Genomic DNA, 14,233 nt, shown 5'->3' with positions numbered 1-14,233 from the left:
CAATGGTTACAAGTGCAAGTTAGCTACCGGTAGTTTGTTGATGGTTTGGCATAGTTATTATTTGACACAACTTAAAAGACAACACTAACTAGCTGTTAGCTAGCTAGCTAGTTTATAGCTTACGTCTTGGAGAGAGAGCTGTTTTAACAAGTTTGGAGGAAGGTGAAGAAAACAGTTTTTCGTGTTGTGGAAAATCAGAGTGACAGGTTGGATGCCATGATTGCCCAACATAACTAAATATGTTTACAATATCATCAAAATGTCCCTTTTCAGAGCATGGAAATATATTGTTAGTAGCTAGCTAGCTAAGCGACGTGAATGTACTCTTGGGGATCGATGCATTCGGTGCTATGTCTGGCAGGCAAAAGTAGCTGATCTGCTTTTTTGTTTTTCACAGAGACATCGATGAGCTCAGATCCGATTATTGTCGTCTGGGAAACTACTTCCGGTTTGCTGCTTGTTGTAATTCGCAAACATGGCAGGATTTACCAACAGCTCGTGTTGGAGCACTCCAGAGGTTTATAAACATCATGAGCAGCAAAAGATTTGCCCCTCACGACCGAAGTATAGAGAAGGGAGGAGACCTAAAGCAGTCAAGGTAGGAATATTGTTTCCTACCTTAACTGCAGCGAAATGCTGGATATAGCGTGGATACACGATACAGCGAAATGCTGTACAATACTTGCCAAGTGAGCTAGCTAGCTAGACATCGAATGTATTTGGTTGATTGATAGATACAATTTATTGTATTTCTAACCCGTGCTATATTGCCCCTGTAGGTGTACACCATCAACTTGGAGTCTCGTTACCTGATGTTGCAAGGAGTCCCAGCCATCGGGGTGATGACAGAACTGATCGAGCTCTCTGCGCTGTACGGGGCTGTGGAGGAGTACAGGGTGCTGGATGAGTACCCTGCAGAGCAATTCACAGAGGTCTACCTCATCAAGTTCCAGAAACTCACCAGTGCAAGGTTAGGACAGGTTTTATAGGTTAGGATGAGATAGACAGGGATGGGTGTTTTCCCTGACCATGTAACCTGGTCAGGAAAAACTTCAGGCCCTAGTTTTATCTACCCTAGTTGTACACCAGCTGGTAGATCACATGTCTCAGCCAGTTATGCTTTAAAGTAATTGTGTTTCAGGGCGGCCAAACGGCACATGGATGAGAAGAGTTTCTTTGGAGGTTTACTACATGTGTGCTATGCCCCAGAGTATGAGACGGTGGAGGACACTAGACTAAAGCTGCAAGACAGGAGACGATATGTGAACAGGACGACTCAAAATAAAAGTACAGATGTTGTGCTAGTATAATATTATCAGAACTATCTCTGGTATGTCATGTAAGAAGGATTATGATGTAGTTAGTTGACATATGATTCTTCTTTTTCGGTTGAGAAGCAAAGGAACAGGACCACGGGGATGAAGAGTGCAAAAAGCCCATGTCTTCAGATACAGTTGCTACCACAGCCAGGACTTCCTCAGGTGATGATCAGAGATCCAGTGATGCTAGCAATAAGGGAGAGACTTCGAGTACCAGCCAAGGCCATTATTTAGGATTTCCCTTATTGCCTTTACCCCCACAGGAGTTTCTTCCTTACAGACATGCCCCATCTTATGATCGGTTGTATAGTTATCAGGCAAACCAATGCAGGACTATTCCAACAGAGGACAAAATGGGGTCATTGCATAATGCCATAAATACTAAACAGCAGCTGGAACCCAACATAAGCAGTGTTCCCTCCTCTTCTGGGGGAGACAGAGGAATAGTGAAAAGACTGAGTAAGAATCCACCCCTTGCAGCACCCCCAAGATTCGTACCGAGGACCACCCATTTGGAGAACAGAAAACGGAAAATAGTAGAAACTAATAAAGACTCACTTTTTGGCTTTGTGGACAAAAATGAAATCCTCATTGGACCAAAACTACCAGACCGGCCTAAGATGGATATGGCGGACGAGTCATTGAACATAACAGCCAACATGATCAGAAATACATTGAAAAAGGTATATTCGTGGTCATTTGCTTCTTAAAATTGTTCACTCACAATTTCATACAATTGAAGAGTGATACTACAGTAAATTAATTTATTTCCTTGTTCTCAGGTTGCATCAGTTCCTGAAGTCAAGCCAACAGAGAAGAAGACAAAGTCAGCAAAGCCTCGGAGGAGAATCTAACAGACCTGTCCTGAAAGACTGCTTCTCACAGGGAATGAGGTGGACATTAGCAAGTTCCTACATTTACACCATTCAAATATATTTTCTCAACATGTTTTATTTCTACATTTCCCATCAGTGTATAAGAAGATTTTTGTTTATAAAAAAATAAAAAATGGTGTTATGAAAATGAATAACTTAGTGATGCTCAAGTGGATCCTGGAATGCATGCTGCTCAAATGCCAATATGCTCTGTAACACAAAAGGAAAGAACATGTCAGACAATGACAAAATATTGTCCAATCCAGACAGACAAGTCATTACACTGTTTTTACAGTCTTAACTTCAAGGGTCACCTTGGCATCGTGAAGTCAGGTTCCAAAAGCCTCAAGCAATAGATTTTCATCTCTCACTGCCTTTTCAAAGTCTGCATAGGACAGTCTGCTGTCATGATCCTGAGGAAGGAAACAGCTCATTGATATTTTATGTTCAGACAGTATATTTAATCTGAAACATGAATTGGTCAATTGTGGCCAAGTTAAACAGTGATTGTAAACACAGGGTACTATGAAGTTAGCTTGGCAGGTTAAACAATAGGTAGCACAGCATTCAGCCTGGTTTAACCTGATGAAAATGAAGATAAACATTTTGCCATTACCATCTTCTTGAGCGTGATCACCACCAGGTCTTTGATGCCCTCGTCTGGGTCCTCCTCTGTGGGCTGTCTGATCAGGCTGTTCTTCAGCATGTGGAACGTCTCTTCCCGGGAAATGTACCCAAGTCATACACATAAAAGCTGTGAACCTAATGGGGGACCATACATGGGTAGAAATATCGTAGATACCAGTCGAAAAGCCTACATGATGCACTTTATAGCTTTCTTAAACTTTATTTTTTCATCCTATGTCCCAGGGAGAAAGACTGATAGTCCCTCGGTCCACTCTTTCACACTGACGTAGCTGTCGTTGTCCTTGTCAAATGCACAAAAGACTGGAATATAATAACAATTTTTTTTTGTGATACCTTACCACATCAGTATCATACTATTTGGTGCTTACATTCTGTTTCATGTGACAAAAGTGACACACACCTACCTCTATCCATGATCATATCATCAGTCATTCCAAAGGTGTTGTGGGGAATATTCCTGAATTTCCCACTGTCAAGGCCATTCCCTATCCTCCTGTCACTCTGATCCCCCAGGAGTCCATTGAATAGTCGGATCAGAAACTCCGTTTCTGTTTAGTGTTAGTACTGCTACCATATGCATCATTTCAATTTACGTAGACTGATATATGGTTTTATTAATTTGCATAAACACAGGACATACTTGACATGATCTCAACAAAGCAAGATTATAGCGCCCCCATCTGTCACCTAAACAGTGGTGCCATTCAATGGAAGGTGAGTTTTGGTTGGAGGAGCTAGACAACAATAGATAGCTATTAACTTTTCTTTTGTTTGCACGTTTTGTTATTAAATATATAGCTACTGTAGCTAGATAAATGCAGAGAAGAAGAAACTAGGTAGTTGGCTACTAAGATGTTCTGCGAGCCGTTACTGTAACGTAGCTATCTCAGGACGCAACATAGACTACACTCTCTGCCAACTGACATTAGCTATCAAAACTCATACTTACAGTGTTTGACGTGTTTAGAAAGAGTTTCAACGAGATTCTGAATCAATTTTCTATTCATAGCAGACATTTCAGACATTGTAGATAGGAGGCAGGATTGTTGGCTCGTAGCTAGCCGTAGATACATAAACACTAACGTTAGCTACTGTTTTTCCAGAACTGGTTTGACGAAAACATTATTTGGGTTAAACAATTATTGAATAATGATGGACATCCAGAATGTATTAGAACACACAATGTTACATTCACCCCAGAGGAGTATCAAATTGTTGTTAGAGCTGTCCCTAAAGGTGCTATTCTTCTTTTATGAGAATGTAACAGTACTCCAAGTGCAACTGTTGAGGATTTTGTATCCTCAATACAACTAGAAGGAATTGACATTTTAAACTATAAATGTAATAACATGTATATAAGGAAACTATGTCAATATGTTACTATTCCCTCTGCTAAAATGTACTGGAATGTAGCCCTAGGACAAGTGAACTGGAACAAAGGTTCATTGTTATCTGGTAAATATTGTATATCTAATAAGGTGAAAGAAGTTTCATACAAACTCATTCATAGAATCTACCCTGTAAAGACCTTTATTATACACAGATTTAAAATAGCTATTGATAACAAATGTGTATTTTGTGATTGTGACCCAGAGACTCTTGACCATTTATTTTGGGACTGCTCTTATGTCAGAAGATTTTGGTATGAGTTAGAAGATTATATTTGAAAAGAAACAACTATTAATGTTAATTTGAAAGACTCTGATATTATGTTTTATTTTGAACCAAATGTGGACCCTGATTTAACTTTCATTGTCAATTTGTTTATCTTTCATGGAAGATTCTTTGTCCATAAAATGAAGTGGGCAGAGAACAAACCCCTTTTCACATTATTTAAGATAGAATTTAAATATCATTTTGAAATGATCAGTAAATGTAAAAACAAAAAGCAATACGCACCATAAAAGTATAAAAGACCCTGGATTTATAAGCGCGGAAATCGACTCAGTCAATAGCGCGCCGGATCTCGGGCTAGAAGGTCGAGGGTTCGAGGTCTGCTCGCTGCTGTTTCATTACATTATTTAACTAATTGAAAAGGAACCTTGTTAGGTTTATGTACTCTTGTTTGTATATTTCTTTTGTTTTTTTGTATTTGTTGTGTTCATAATAACCTTTTTAAAAACTAACGTTAGCTACTTGATGTTGTTACCATAGTAACTCCAATCCACGTGCACAGAGCTGCACGTATAATACAGGTAATGACTCAGAAAGTGAGGAGCATGAATGATACATTCACTCTGGCTATCTTCTCCGATTTCAGAGCACTCTTGTCTGAGTGTGCCAGAGCCCAGAATAACTGATGACTTTACGAACGCTCAACACCCGTTGAATAAGGCCGGTGTCAGCAAACATTGGCGTAATGAAAGTGATTCCAGCAGTACAGTTACAGTCACCAACGCTCTGGATAACATGAAAACAGCCTAACCAGCTCTGACAGGCTGAGTAAAATGGTCACACTGAGGTGTTCTCTCATTTGTGTCAGGAAGTACTTTAGCTAGCCAACGTTAGCCAGTTAGCTTGGGTGCTTGACTGCAGTTGTGAGGTCAGAATGATGGGATCAACCCTACTCCTTGGCCAAAGCGTCTAGTGTGCGCTCTGAATGTAGTAACTGACAATCTGACATCGCTCTGAATTTATGATCGCCCAGAGCGCACTCTGAGCACACCCATGCGCTCCAGAATTAATTAACGAATACACCCATACTGTACATAAATATTTGACTGATACAATTTAGCCAGTGGAGATTGGTAGCCTATAAGGAATGATTCACTAAATACTCAACAAGGAAACATTTTAATGATTGGGTGACATGATTTAACATTCTTGTATTCATCAGTGCAAGGTTCAATTCAAATGCATTCACAAAAAGGGTACAATCCAATGTCAGTACAGTGACAAGATCATAAATAATTTGAAATAGTGTCAGTCCTGATTAGCATCATCCTTCAGACCTGAAGGAATCTGAGAGTACCATTTCCTGCACTTGTATGAGTTTGGGTCACAGGTGTATCCATATTCACAGCAATGCAGGCCATCCGCACAACACTTTGCCTAAAAATGTAAAATAGGTCTCAGAACATGATAGTAATATAAAATCGGCATAATATTGCACATGATCTTAATGTGATAACTCTACCTACATGTACATATTACCTCAACTAACCGGTGCCCCCTGTACAGTTGAAGTCGGAAGTTTACATACACCTTAGCTAAATACATTTAAACTCAGTTTTTCACAATTCCTGACATTTAATCATAGTACAAATTCCCTGTCTTATGTCAGTTAGGATCACCACTTTATTTTAAGAATGTGAAATGTCAGAATAATAGTAGTGAGAATGACTTATTTCAGCTTTTATTTCTTTCATCACATTCCCAGTGGGTCAGAAGTTTACATACACTCAATTGGTATTTGAATTGCCTTTAAATGGTTTAACTTGGGTTAAACGCTTTTGGTAGCCTTCCACAAGCTTCCCACAATAAGTTGAGTGAACTTTGGCCCATTCCTCCTGACAGAGCTGGTGTAACTGAGTCAGGTTTGTAGGCCTCCTTGCTCACACACGCTTTTTCAGTTCTGCCTACAAATGTTCTATAGGATTGAGGTCAGGGCTTTGTGATGGCCACTCCAATACCTTGACTTTGTTGTCCTTAAGCCATTTTGCCACAACTTTGGAAATATGCTTGGGGTCATTGTCCATTTGGAGGACCCATTTGCGACCAAGCTTTAACTTCCTGACTGATATCTTGAGATGTTGCTTCAATACATTGTCATGACGTTGGCCTCTTTGGGTATAGCAAGCCCCATCCCCCTCTCCCTGCCTCCCCCTTTCCTCCTTCAACTAGGTTGCTGTGGTCAGAGAGACATCGTAAATTCCTGAGGATCTCCTCATGGACACACAGTATAGAGAGTAAATTTTCATAGAGAACAAAGCAATTCCTTCCACCTCACAGAACTTGAGGTAGCAACAAATTTCATGTTCCGGAGAAAGTATAAAAGATCGGTGAAGAATCCAGCTACGAACTGGTCCGTTTGTCACAACTTGGGGAAGCTCAAGGGAGACTGTGGCACATTACCATATCGCTGTTTATATAATAGCCTCAGATATGAGGTTTACATCTAATTGTTGTATAAGATGAATGAGTGAGTATGATACTGTTTGTAAAATTGTGTAATATGATTTTGGACGTGTTTAATGAAGGAAAACTGAAAAAGGGGATTGGAGTTAACTAAATCAGAGGACCGCCCCTGAGCCCAGTTGGGTCAGGCATCCTGGGACAGCCCTTTTCTGCCTTACGAATAAAACCCGCACTCGGGTTTTGGATCAGCAGACCGAGCTTACCTCAATTACGAGATGGCTAAAGGTTGCAGACCATGTTTTTCTCCATTAGGAGAGTACAAAGGTTGTAGACCATTGCTGAATCTTTTAACCATACCACGTGGTTAAACTCTTAGATTATCGATACCGACAGAATAAGAACAAGTCTTTGATATTAATTACTAGTCTGCAGCTAGGAATTCGGTATCATTGAACGCGAAGAATGACAACCGCCAAAACATCCATTCTATAACGAAACGAATGAATGTCACTCTCAACTATCCACTATAAACACGACAGAAAGAGAGACGGACAACTCTACAAAATAAATTAACTTTTCACCAGCGATCAAGACGACACACTGAGCGTAAATATATATATTGATTGCAATTTTTCCCAAATGAGTGAGCGTTCATGTGCAAAGGATTAGCATTTCAATTGTTATAATTATCACTTTGTAGTGACTTCTTAGTCGACCCCCACTTCCCCTTTTGTCTAACAAGCCGCCATGCCGGTTTAGCCCACTAGGGCACATTCTCCTATCATTTCTTGTAACCACATTTACCTTGTTTGTTTGTTTATGCATTTCTGTGAATTACTGTACTTAGTTAGTAATAAATAAATTATTTAAGACAATTGATGTATGGATGACTCATAGTGAAGACTGGGTTCGTGCAGATAACCAACAATTTACGACGTTAGGAATGAGAGTAACGTGAGGTAAAGTAAATAATTAATTAATCAGAAGACTATGGATCAGATATGAAAATATCTGAAAGGTTATATTAGGAAATTATTTTTCCTTGGTGCCCCGACTTCCTAGTTAATTAGTTACATGATTAATCAGTCTAATCGCGTAATACTAATTACAGAGAATCTTTGATAAAAAATGAAGTCTTCAGTTAATGATAGTAAAGACACTACAACATCCACATAATTTTCCAGCCTCATGATGCCATCTATTTTGTGAAGTGCACCAGTCCCTCCTGCAGCAAAGCACCCCCACAACATGACGCTGCCACCCCCGTGCTTCACAGTTGGGATGGTGTTCTTCGGCGTGCAAGCCTCCCCCTTTTTCCTCCAAACACAATGATGGTCATTATGGCCAAACAGTTCTATTTTTGTTTCACCAGACCAGAGGACGTTTGAAGTACGATCTTTGTCCCCATGTGCAGTTGCAAACCGTAGTCTGGCTTTTTTATGGTGGTTTTGGAGCAGTGGCTTCTTCCTTGTTGCTTGCGTACTATTGTTTGTACAGATGACCGTAGTACCTTCAGGCGTTTGGAAATTGCTCCCAAGGATGGACCAGACTTGTGGACGTCTACAATTTTCTTTCTGAGGTCTTGGCTGATTTCTTTAGATTTTCCCATAATGTCAAGCAAAGATGCACTGAATTTGAAGGTAGGCCTTGAAATACATCCACAAGTACACCTCCAATTGACTCAAATTATGTCAATTAGCCTATCAGAAGCTTCTAAAGCCATGACATAATTTTCTGGAATTTTCCAAGCTGTTTAAAGGCACAGTCAACTTAGTGTACATAAACTTATGACTAGAGGTCGACCGATTAATCGGAATGGCCGATTAATTAGGGCCGATTTCAAGTTTTCATAACAGTCGGAAATCGGTATTTTTGTTGTTCTATTTGCCTATTTTTTTTACACCTTTATTTAATCTTTATTTAACTAGGCAAGTCAGTTAAGAACACATTCTTATTTTCAATGACGGCCTAGGAATGGTGGGTTAACTGCCTCGTTCAGGGGCAGAAAGACAGATTTTCACCTTGTCAGCTCGGGGGAGCCAATCTTGCAAGATTACAGTTAACTAGTCCAACGCAATAATGACCTGCCTCTCTCTCGTTGCACTCCACAAGCCTGTTACGCAAATGCAGTAAGCCAAGGTAAGTTGCTAGCTAGCATTAAACTTATCTTATAAAAAACAATCAATCATAATCACTAGTTAACTACACATGGTTGATGATATTACTAGATATTATCTAGCACGTCCTGTGTTGCATATGAAGCAGGAGCGTAAACATTCATTCAAACAGCACTTTCGTGCAGCTCTTCGTTGTGCGTCAAGCATTGCACTGTTTCTGACTTCAAGCCTATCAACTCCTGAGATGAGGCTGGTGTAACCGAAGGGAAATGGCTGGCTAGTTAGCGCACGCTAATAGCGTTTCAAACTTCACTCGCTCTGAGCCTTGGGGTGGTTGTTTCCCTTGCTCTGCATGGGTAACGCTGCTTCGATGTGGTGGCTGTTGTCGTTGTGTTGCTGGTTCGAGCCCAGGGAGGAGAGGGACGGAAGCTATACTGTTACACTGGCAATACTAAAGTGTCTACAAGAACATCCAATAGTCAAAGGTTAATGAAATACAAATGGTATAGAGGGAAATAGTCCTATAATAACTACAACCTAAAACTTCTTACCTGGGAATATTGAAGACTCATGTTAAAAGGAACCACCAGCTTTCATATGTTCTCATGTTCTGAGCAAGGAGCTGAAACGTTAGCTTTCTTACATAGCACATATTGCACTTTTACGTTCTTCTCCGACACTTTGTTTTTGCATTATTTAAACCAAATTGAACATGTTTCATTATCTACTTGAGGCTACATTGATTTTATTGATGTATTATATTAAGTTAAAATAAGTGTTAATTCAGTATTGTTGTAATTGTCATTATTACAAATACATAAAAAATTAAAAAATGTAATCGGCCGATTATATGGTATAGTATGGTATAGGCGTTGAAAATCATAATCGGTCGACCTCTACTTCTGACCCACTGGAATTGTGATACAGTGAATTATAAGTGAAATAATCTGTCTGTAAACAATTGTTGGAAAAATGTCTTGTGTCATGCACAAAATAGATGTCCTAGCCGACTTGCCAAAACTATAGTTTGTTAACAAGAAATTTGTGGAGTGGTTGAAAAACGAGTTAAAATGACTCCAACCTAAGTGTATGTAAACTTCTGACTTCAACTGCATATAGCCTCGCTATTGTTATTTTACTGCTGCTCTTGAATTATTTGTTACTTTTATTTGTAACTTTTTTTTAGGTATTTTTCTTAACTGCATTGTTGGTTAAGGGCTTGTAAAGTAAGCATGTGACAAATAACATTTGATTTGATTAAAACATTTCACACTGCTCTGCACGTGCACTACAGATAAAATGTTAATTACATTATTAAACATGCTCTACCTACATAACATTGATATACTACTTTATCAAATGATAGCTCAGTGGTATTTAATGTCAGTTGTATTAAAGCCCCTCTAGAGTACACCCAACACTTTCAGTATATTTACCAGTGGGAATGGGCAACATCCCCATTTGCCATTAGGTCCCTTGCAGCAGCTGGTTGCAGAAGGACAATAGAATTTAGTGTCACAGTGAGAGACTCCAGCCTGTGGTGTGCTGTCAGCGGCCTGAACTAGAGCTGTCCATGAGACCTGCTAAAAGACGAGGGAAAGAAGACAACCACACCGTCAATGTTCTACTCAGGGGTTCAACATGTAAAAAGAACACGCACATCTGAGTATCTGGTTGCGTGGGAATAATGTGATTACATTACTAACTACTCTCAGAGGTTAAAATGTAATAGCATACCAGTGTGCAGGAAATCATTCTCTATTCATTATTATTTTTAATGCCCATAAGGTGGGAATCAAAAGTGATTTTCTCTTAGACCGACTTGAATGGCATAGGAACAAACATAGAAAGAGAACAATGTCCACAATGTCCACTGCCTACACAAACATTGGTTGCCTGTGAGTGTGACGCATAGGAGACCTTGATGGCTTCGATCATTGAAGGGGCCTCCCTCGGAGCAAAAGGGTACCTCAGGAGGCCGTACCTCACACACTTCGTGTATGTGGGGTCACAGTCATAGCCATAGGGACAGCAGTGGTACCCATCTAGACAGCACCTACCCTGTGGAACAACAGAAGTACACAAGTTGATACAGTGAGCTACAAAAGTATTGGGACAGTGACACGTTTGTTGTTGTTGTTTTGGCTCTGGGGGTATGATATTTGTGCGTCTAACTTTCTAACTCATCACTATTCACAATTGATTCAGGACTATCCATAATCATGGTAGCATCCACATTAATGTAGAAATGTTTAGAAATATATTATAATCTTATTTACAATAAAAGTGACTCCAAAATTACACAATAGATCATCTGAAACAACAAGTTTGTAGTCACACGCTTGATGTAATCATTGTGTGCTAGGTTTATGGGACCAAATACTACACTTTAGACTACTTCAATACACATATAAGTGAAATTCTACCAAATATTTTTGGTCCCCTGAAATGGGTGGACTATGTACAAAAATGGCTGTAATTCCTAAACTGTTGAACCAATACAGATGAATATAACCTCAAATTAAAGCTGACAGTCTGCACCTTAACCTCTTAGTCATTGTATAATTTAAAATCCAAAGTGCTGGAGTACAGAGCCAAAACCACAACAACAAATGTCACTGTCCCAATCATTTTATAGCTCACTGTATATTGACAATAACCATTTTGGAATTAAGTACAGCGTATATTGATTCAGTAAATTGTTTCATGCATACCACAGCTCTCAAATTCTTGTTTTTAATATTTCTGAGAAAATATCCAGTTTAGAAAAATATGAATAACTTATTGTGTAGTATGTTTTGTTTTTTAGCTGTAATAAAAACCTATTACAATAACAACAAAAGTGTCACTAATTCCTGATACTGCCAGCTACTCTATAACACTATTACAAATTGACAAGAGCCCTTCAAGCCAACATACTACAAGCAGAGAAACACTAGTCAACTCACAGGAGAGTATGGACAGCAGAACCACAGGCCTGTGGGGTGGTGGCAGCAGGTGGTGCCATCGGGACAAGCATAATAGTTGTCACATTGCACCTTGCCGACCATGGAGCTCTCCACTGCATTGCTCTGGACAGGGCTGCTGTCAGATTCGAGCGGAGCAGAGACAGGAGAGCTTGGTTCCTCTGCAGCCACCTTGTTCAGCATGGGCACACTGCTCCATGGATGGTCGCCTTTCTCACACTTCTGGGTAATGGCATTGCAGTTGAAGCCTGACGGGCAACAGTGGGCCATGTCAGAGCAACACACCGCCTGGAAAACATAATGAAAAAAAGGTGATATGCAGTCAAAATACCTTTATGGGGTCTTTGCTCATACAGCTTTCTAAACCCAAGGTCTTTCAACTGAAATATTGGTTTTGTAATCCAAAAGAAAAGGAAACAACAGTACCAGTATGCGGGTTTCTTTTTCCAGTATTTACAACCTTAGTGCTGCTGAGAATCCCATTTACTAGTGTTATCAAATTCCCTAGCCTGGTTCCAGATGTTTGTGCTGCCAATTGCTATGGCTGTTGACATGACAAACAGATCTGGGACCAGGCTACAAATTGCCCTAAGGTGAACCCTGGTTACTCACATTGGGAACTGGACAGCAGGCATATCCTCCTTTAGTCAAACAGCAAGTTGTTTGATCAGAGCAGACCTTCCCATCAGGGCACGTGATGTAGCAAGAGGCAGACCCTGTCAGCACTAACACCAATGCAGCTATGCTCCACATCTAAAGGATAGGGATTTAACAAGTGGTTACAATTTAGAGGAATTTTGTAGTAGGTTGAGTATGATGTTTATTTTTTGAAGTTTACTGGATCATTATACCTTGTGGAATTTCCAACTCTTTGTCTTTATCTTAGGGTGCGTTTGTAAATTCCCTCTGGAGTGCCAGTTCTGTCAGATTATTTGTTTGTAACGCACCCTTAGATGAGCAAAAGTAAGATGAAAAACATGAGGGTGGTTTGAGAGTGCCAGAGCGAAATGCTCAGAATTTATGATAGCCCAGAGCACACTTTGAACGTACTCTGGCACTCCAGAATCCAGAGTGAATTTACGAACACGCTGCCACAGCACTAACATGGTGTCTCAGTTTACTTTCCATTTCAAATGCATCTAAACTTAGATTACTTCTGAATTACTTGACTAAGATTCAAATAATTGAATACATTTGTTGTGTACTAATTCTTATATTTGTGATTTCTAATTGCATAGTTTAAAATGAAATGATTTTCTCTTTTTTAAATCTCACTTACCTTAGCCTTGATATTGAGCTCAGTTTAGTGATCCAAACACTTCCTGTGAGATTACACAATGGGGTGACTGCATGAATCCTTGACCAATTCATACACTAGATTTGATCCTCCCACTTTTTATAACAAATAAGTAACTTTATCTCATTTCCCCATGTATGCCAACAATGCACTAAACAGAAGCTTAGGTCAGTGACGAATACAGAAGTAGTTAACAGTATATTACCATGTCCAATAGCACCAGTTGGCTTTATAGACCCTTTGGTTTTCATTATGTCAGTCTGTCAATGATCACTAGACCTTATAGTCTCGGGAATCGTGAATTTGGCCAAGGTGTGGAAAATGAAGAACCCCAACGACTTCTATATTTAAAGGTTTAATAGACAAACAATAGACAGAAATATGCACACAGGGAGACAGACACGCTCCTCTGATAGGTTCGTAGCAATCTGCCAACCCCCTCAAAGGCAGGCAGGCAGGCATAAATACTTTTGCTTATCTGTTCGTTCTCCAAGTGTTCTGGGCCCCTGGTCAACCGAGCTGTAGCGATGAGACAAGATAGTAGCTACTACAACAATTGGACACCACGAAATTGGGGAGAAAAAGGGGTAAAAAATAAAATAAATAAGTCTAGGAGTTATTGTGGAATATAAGGAAGGAAAAAGTGAGAAATTATGTAAGGTACAGCATTACTCTCATTAGGTTGTCTGATTGATTCCTCTGTGTGACCTGAGTCCTTAACTGTACTGTAAAGTTATTGTCATGCAAATTACAGCGTTTCTCAATACATAGTTAGTTTGGTGAAAGTGACTTTAGTATTGTGTTGCAAACCACAGTGATAAGGAATACAGTCTGTTTTAGGAAATCTGGGTGTATCCATGAGGAACTTTGTCCAGATTGAGGATGTCTACAAATGTTCTGTTTAAAGCCAGAATCCGCAGGTCATGGGCGACCC

At 39.7% G+C, this 14,233-nt stretch overlaps 4 protein-coding genes across 14 annotated transcripts in view; 1 reads left to right on the top strand and 3 right to left on the bottom strand.

Moving 5' to 3' along the window:
- Nucleotides 1-476, bottom strand: part of pex1 (peroxisomal biogenesis factor 1) — a 29,575-nt gene extending 29,099 nt beyond the window's left edge. For 2 of the 4 annotated variants that reach the window (XR_005041296.2, XM_090227665.1), the window contains exon 1: nt 124-433. Coding sequence is in view for 2 of the 4 variants with exons in the window: in XM_090227665.1 (XP_090083791.1) it covers nt 124-231 (108 nt within the window). In the remaining 2 variants the exon portion in view is untranslated. Of the gene's footprint in view, nt 1-123 lie in introns of all 4 variants that reach the window. The other 2 variants (XM_036970970.2, XM_090227666.1) reach the window with 2 other exon arrangements.
- LOC110488029 (RNA-binding protein 48) lies at nt 419-2,346 on the top strand. The gene is made up of 5 exons (XM_021559984.3): nt 419-598; nt 780-970; nt 1,142-1,287; nt 1,398-2,002; nt 2,102-2,346. Exons 1-5 carry the CDS (start codon nt 476-478, stop codon nt 2,171-2,173), a joined length of 1,137 nt encoding a protein of 378 aa, XP_021415659.3. The 5' UTR covers nt 419-475; the 3' UTR covers nt 2,174-2,346.
- Nucleotides 2,347-2,395: 49 nt separating this feature from the next.
- Nucleotides 2,396-3,858, bottom strand: LOC149970224 (calaxin-like). The gene is made up of 5 exons (XM_090227446.1): nt 3,792-3,858; nt 3,544-3,576; nt 3,247-3,390; nt 3,075-3,142; nt 2,396-3,024 (listed from the first exon to the last, which is right to left on the bottom strand). The coding sequence occupies exons 1-5, from the start codon at nt 3,856-3,858 to the stop codon at nt 2,524-2,526; spliced, it is 813 nt and encodes a 270-aa protein (XP_090083572.1). The 3' UTR covers nt 2,396-2,523.
- A 1,754-nt stretch (nt 3,859-5,612) lies between these two features.
- On the bottom strand, nt 5,613-13,632 carry LOC110488030 (progranulin). Of its 8 annotated transcripts, none has more exons than XM_090227669.1 (7): nt 13,282-13,517; nt 12,854-12,950; nt 12,615-12,755; nt 11,985-12,290; nt 10,957-11,097; nt 10,473-10,619; nt 5,613-5,893 (listed from the first exon to the last, which is right to left on the bottom strand). In XM_090227669.1, exons 3-7 carry the CDS (start codon nt 12,753-12,755, stop codon nt 5,765-5,767), a joined length of 864 nt encoding a protein of 287 aa, XP_090083795.1. In that variant the 5' UTR covers nt 12,854-12,950; nt 13,282-13,517; the 3' UTR covers nt 5,613-5,764. The 8 variants fall into 8 exon arrangements, with proteins under 8 accessions (XP_090083795.1, XP_021415662.3, XP_090083794.1 ...); XM_021559987.3 differs by having other exon boundaries at nt 10,918-11,097; nt 13,282-13,487; XM_090227668.1 differs by having other exon boundaries at nt 10,924-11,097; nt 13,282-13,406.
- Nucleotides 13,633-14,233: the final 601 nt, after the last annotated feature.

The sequence above is a fragment of the Oncorhynchus mykiss genome, chromosome 30 (assembly GCF_057628025.1).
Source record: "Oncorhynchus mykiss isolate SJ-2025 chromosome 30, ASM5762802v1, whole genome shotgun sequence".
NCBI lineage: Eukaryota > Metazoa > Chordata > Actinopteri > Salmoniformes > Salmonidae > Oncorhynchus > Oncorhynchus mykiss.
The sequence above is the reverse complement of the archived record's forward strand: the minus strand, read 5'-3'. Positions and strand labels throughout refer to the sequence as shown.

Coding starts and splice junctions, on each gene's coding strand:
- LOC149970224 (XM_090227446.1), bottom strand. CDS start 3,858: ATGTCTGCTATGAATAGAAAATTGATTCAGAATCTCGTTGAAACTCTT. Junction 3,577..3,791: donor TTCTAAACACGTCAAACACT/GTAAGTATGAGT, acceptor ATTGTTGTCTAG/CTCCTCCAACCAAAACTCAC. Junction 3,143..3,246: donor TGATATGATCATGGATAGAG/GTAGGTGTGTGT, acceptor ATTATATTCCAG/TCTTTTGTGCATTTGACAAG.
- LOC110488029 (XM_021559984.3), top strand. CDS start 476: ATGGCAGGATTTACCAACAGCTCGTGTTGGAGCACTCCAGAGGTTTAT. Junction 971..1,141: donor CAGAAACTCACCAGTGCAAG/GTTAGGACAGGT, acceptor ATTGTGTTTCAG/GGCGGCCAAACGGCACATGG. Junction 2,003..2,101: donor TCAGAAATACATTGAAAAAG/GTATATTCGTGG, acceptor CCTTGTTCTCAG/GTTGCATCAGTTCCTGAAGT.
- LOC110488030 (XM_021559986.3), bottom strand. CDS start 12,755: ATGTGGAGCATAGCTGCATTGGTGTTAGTGCTGACAGGGTCTGCCTCT. Junction 11,098..11,984: donor TCTGCTGTCCATACTCTCCT/GTGAGTTGACTA, acceptor GTTGTTCCACAG/GGTAGGTGCTGTCTAGATGG. Junction 10,620..10,917: donor CACAGGCAACCAATGTTTGT/GTAGGCAGTGGA, acceptor CTCGTCTTTTAG/CAGGTCTCATGGACAGCTCT.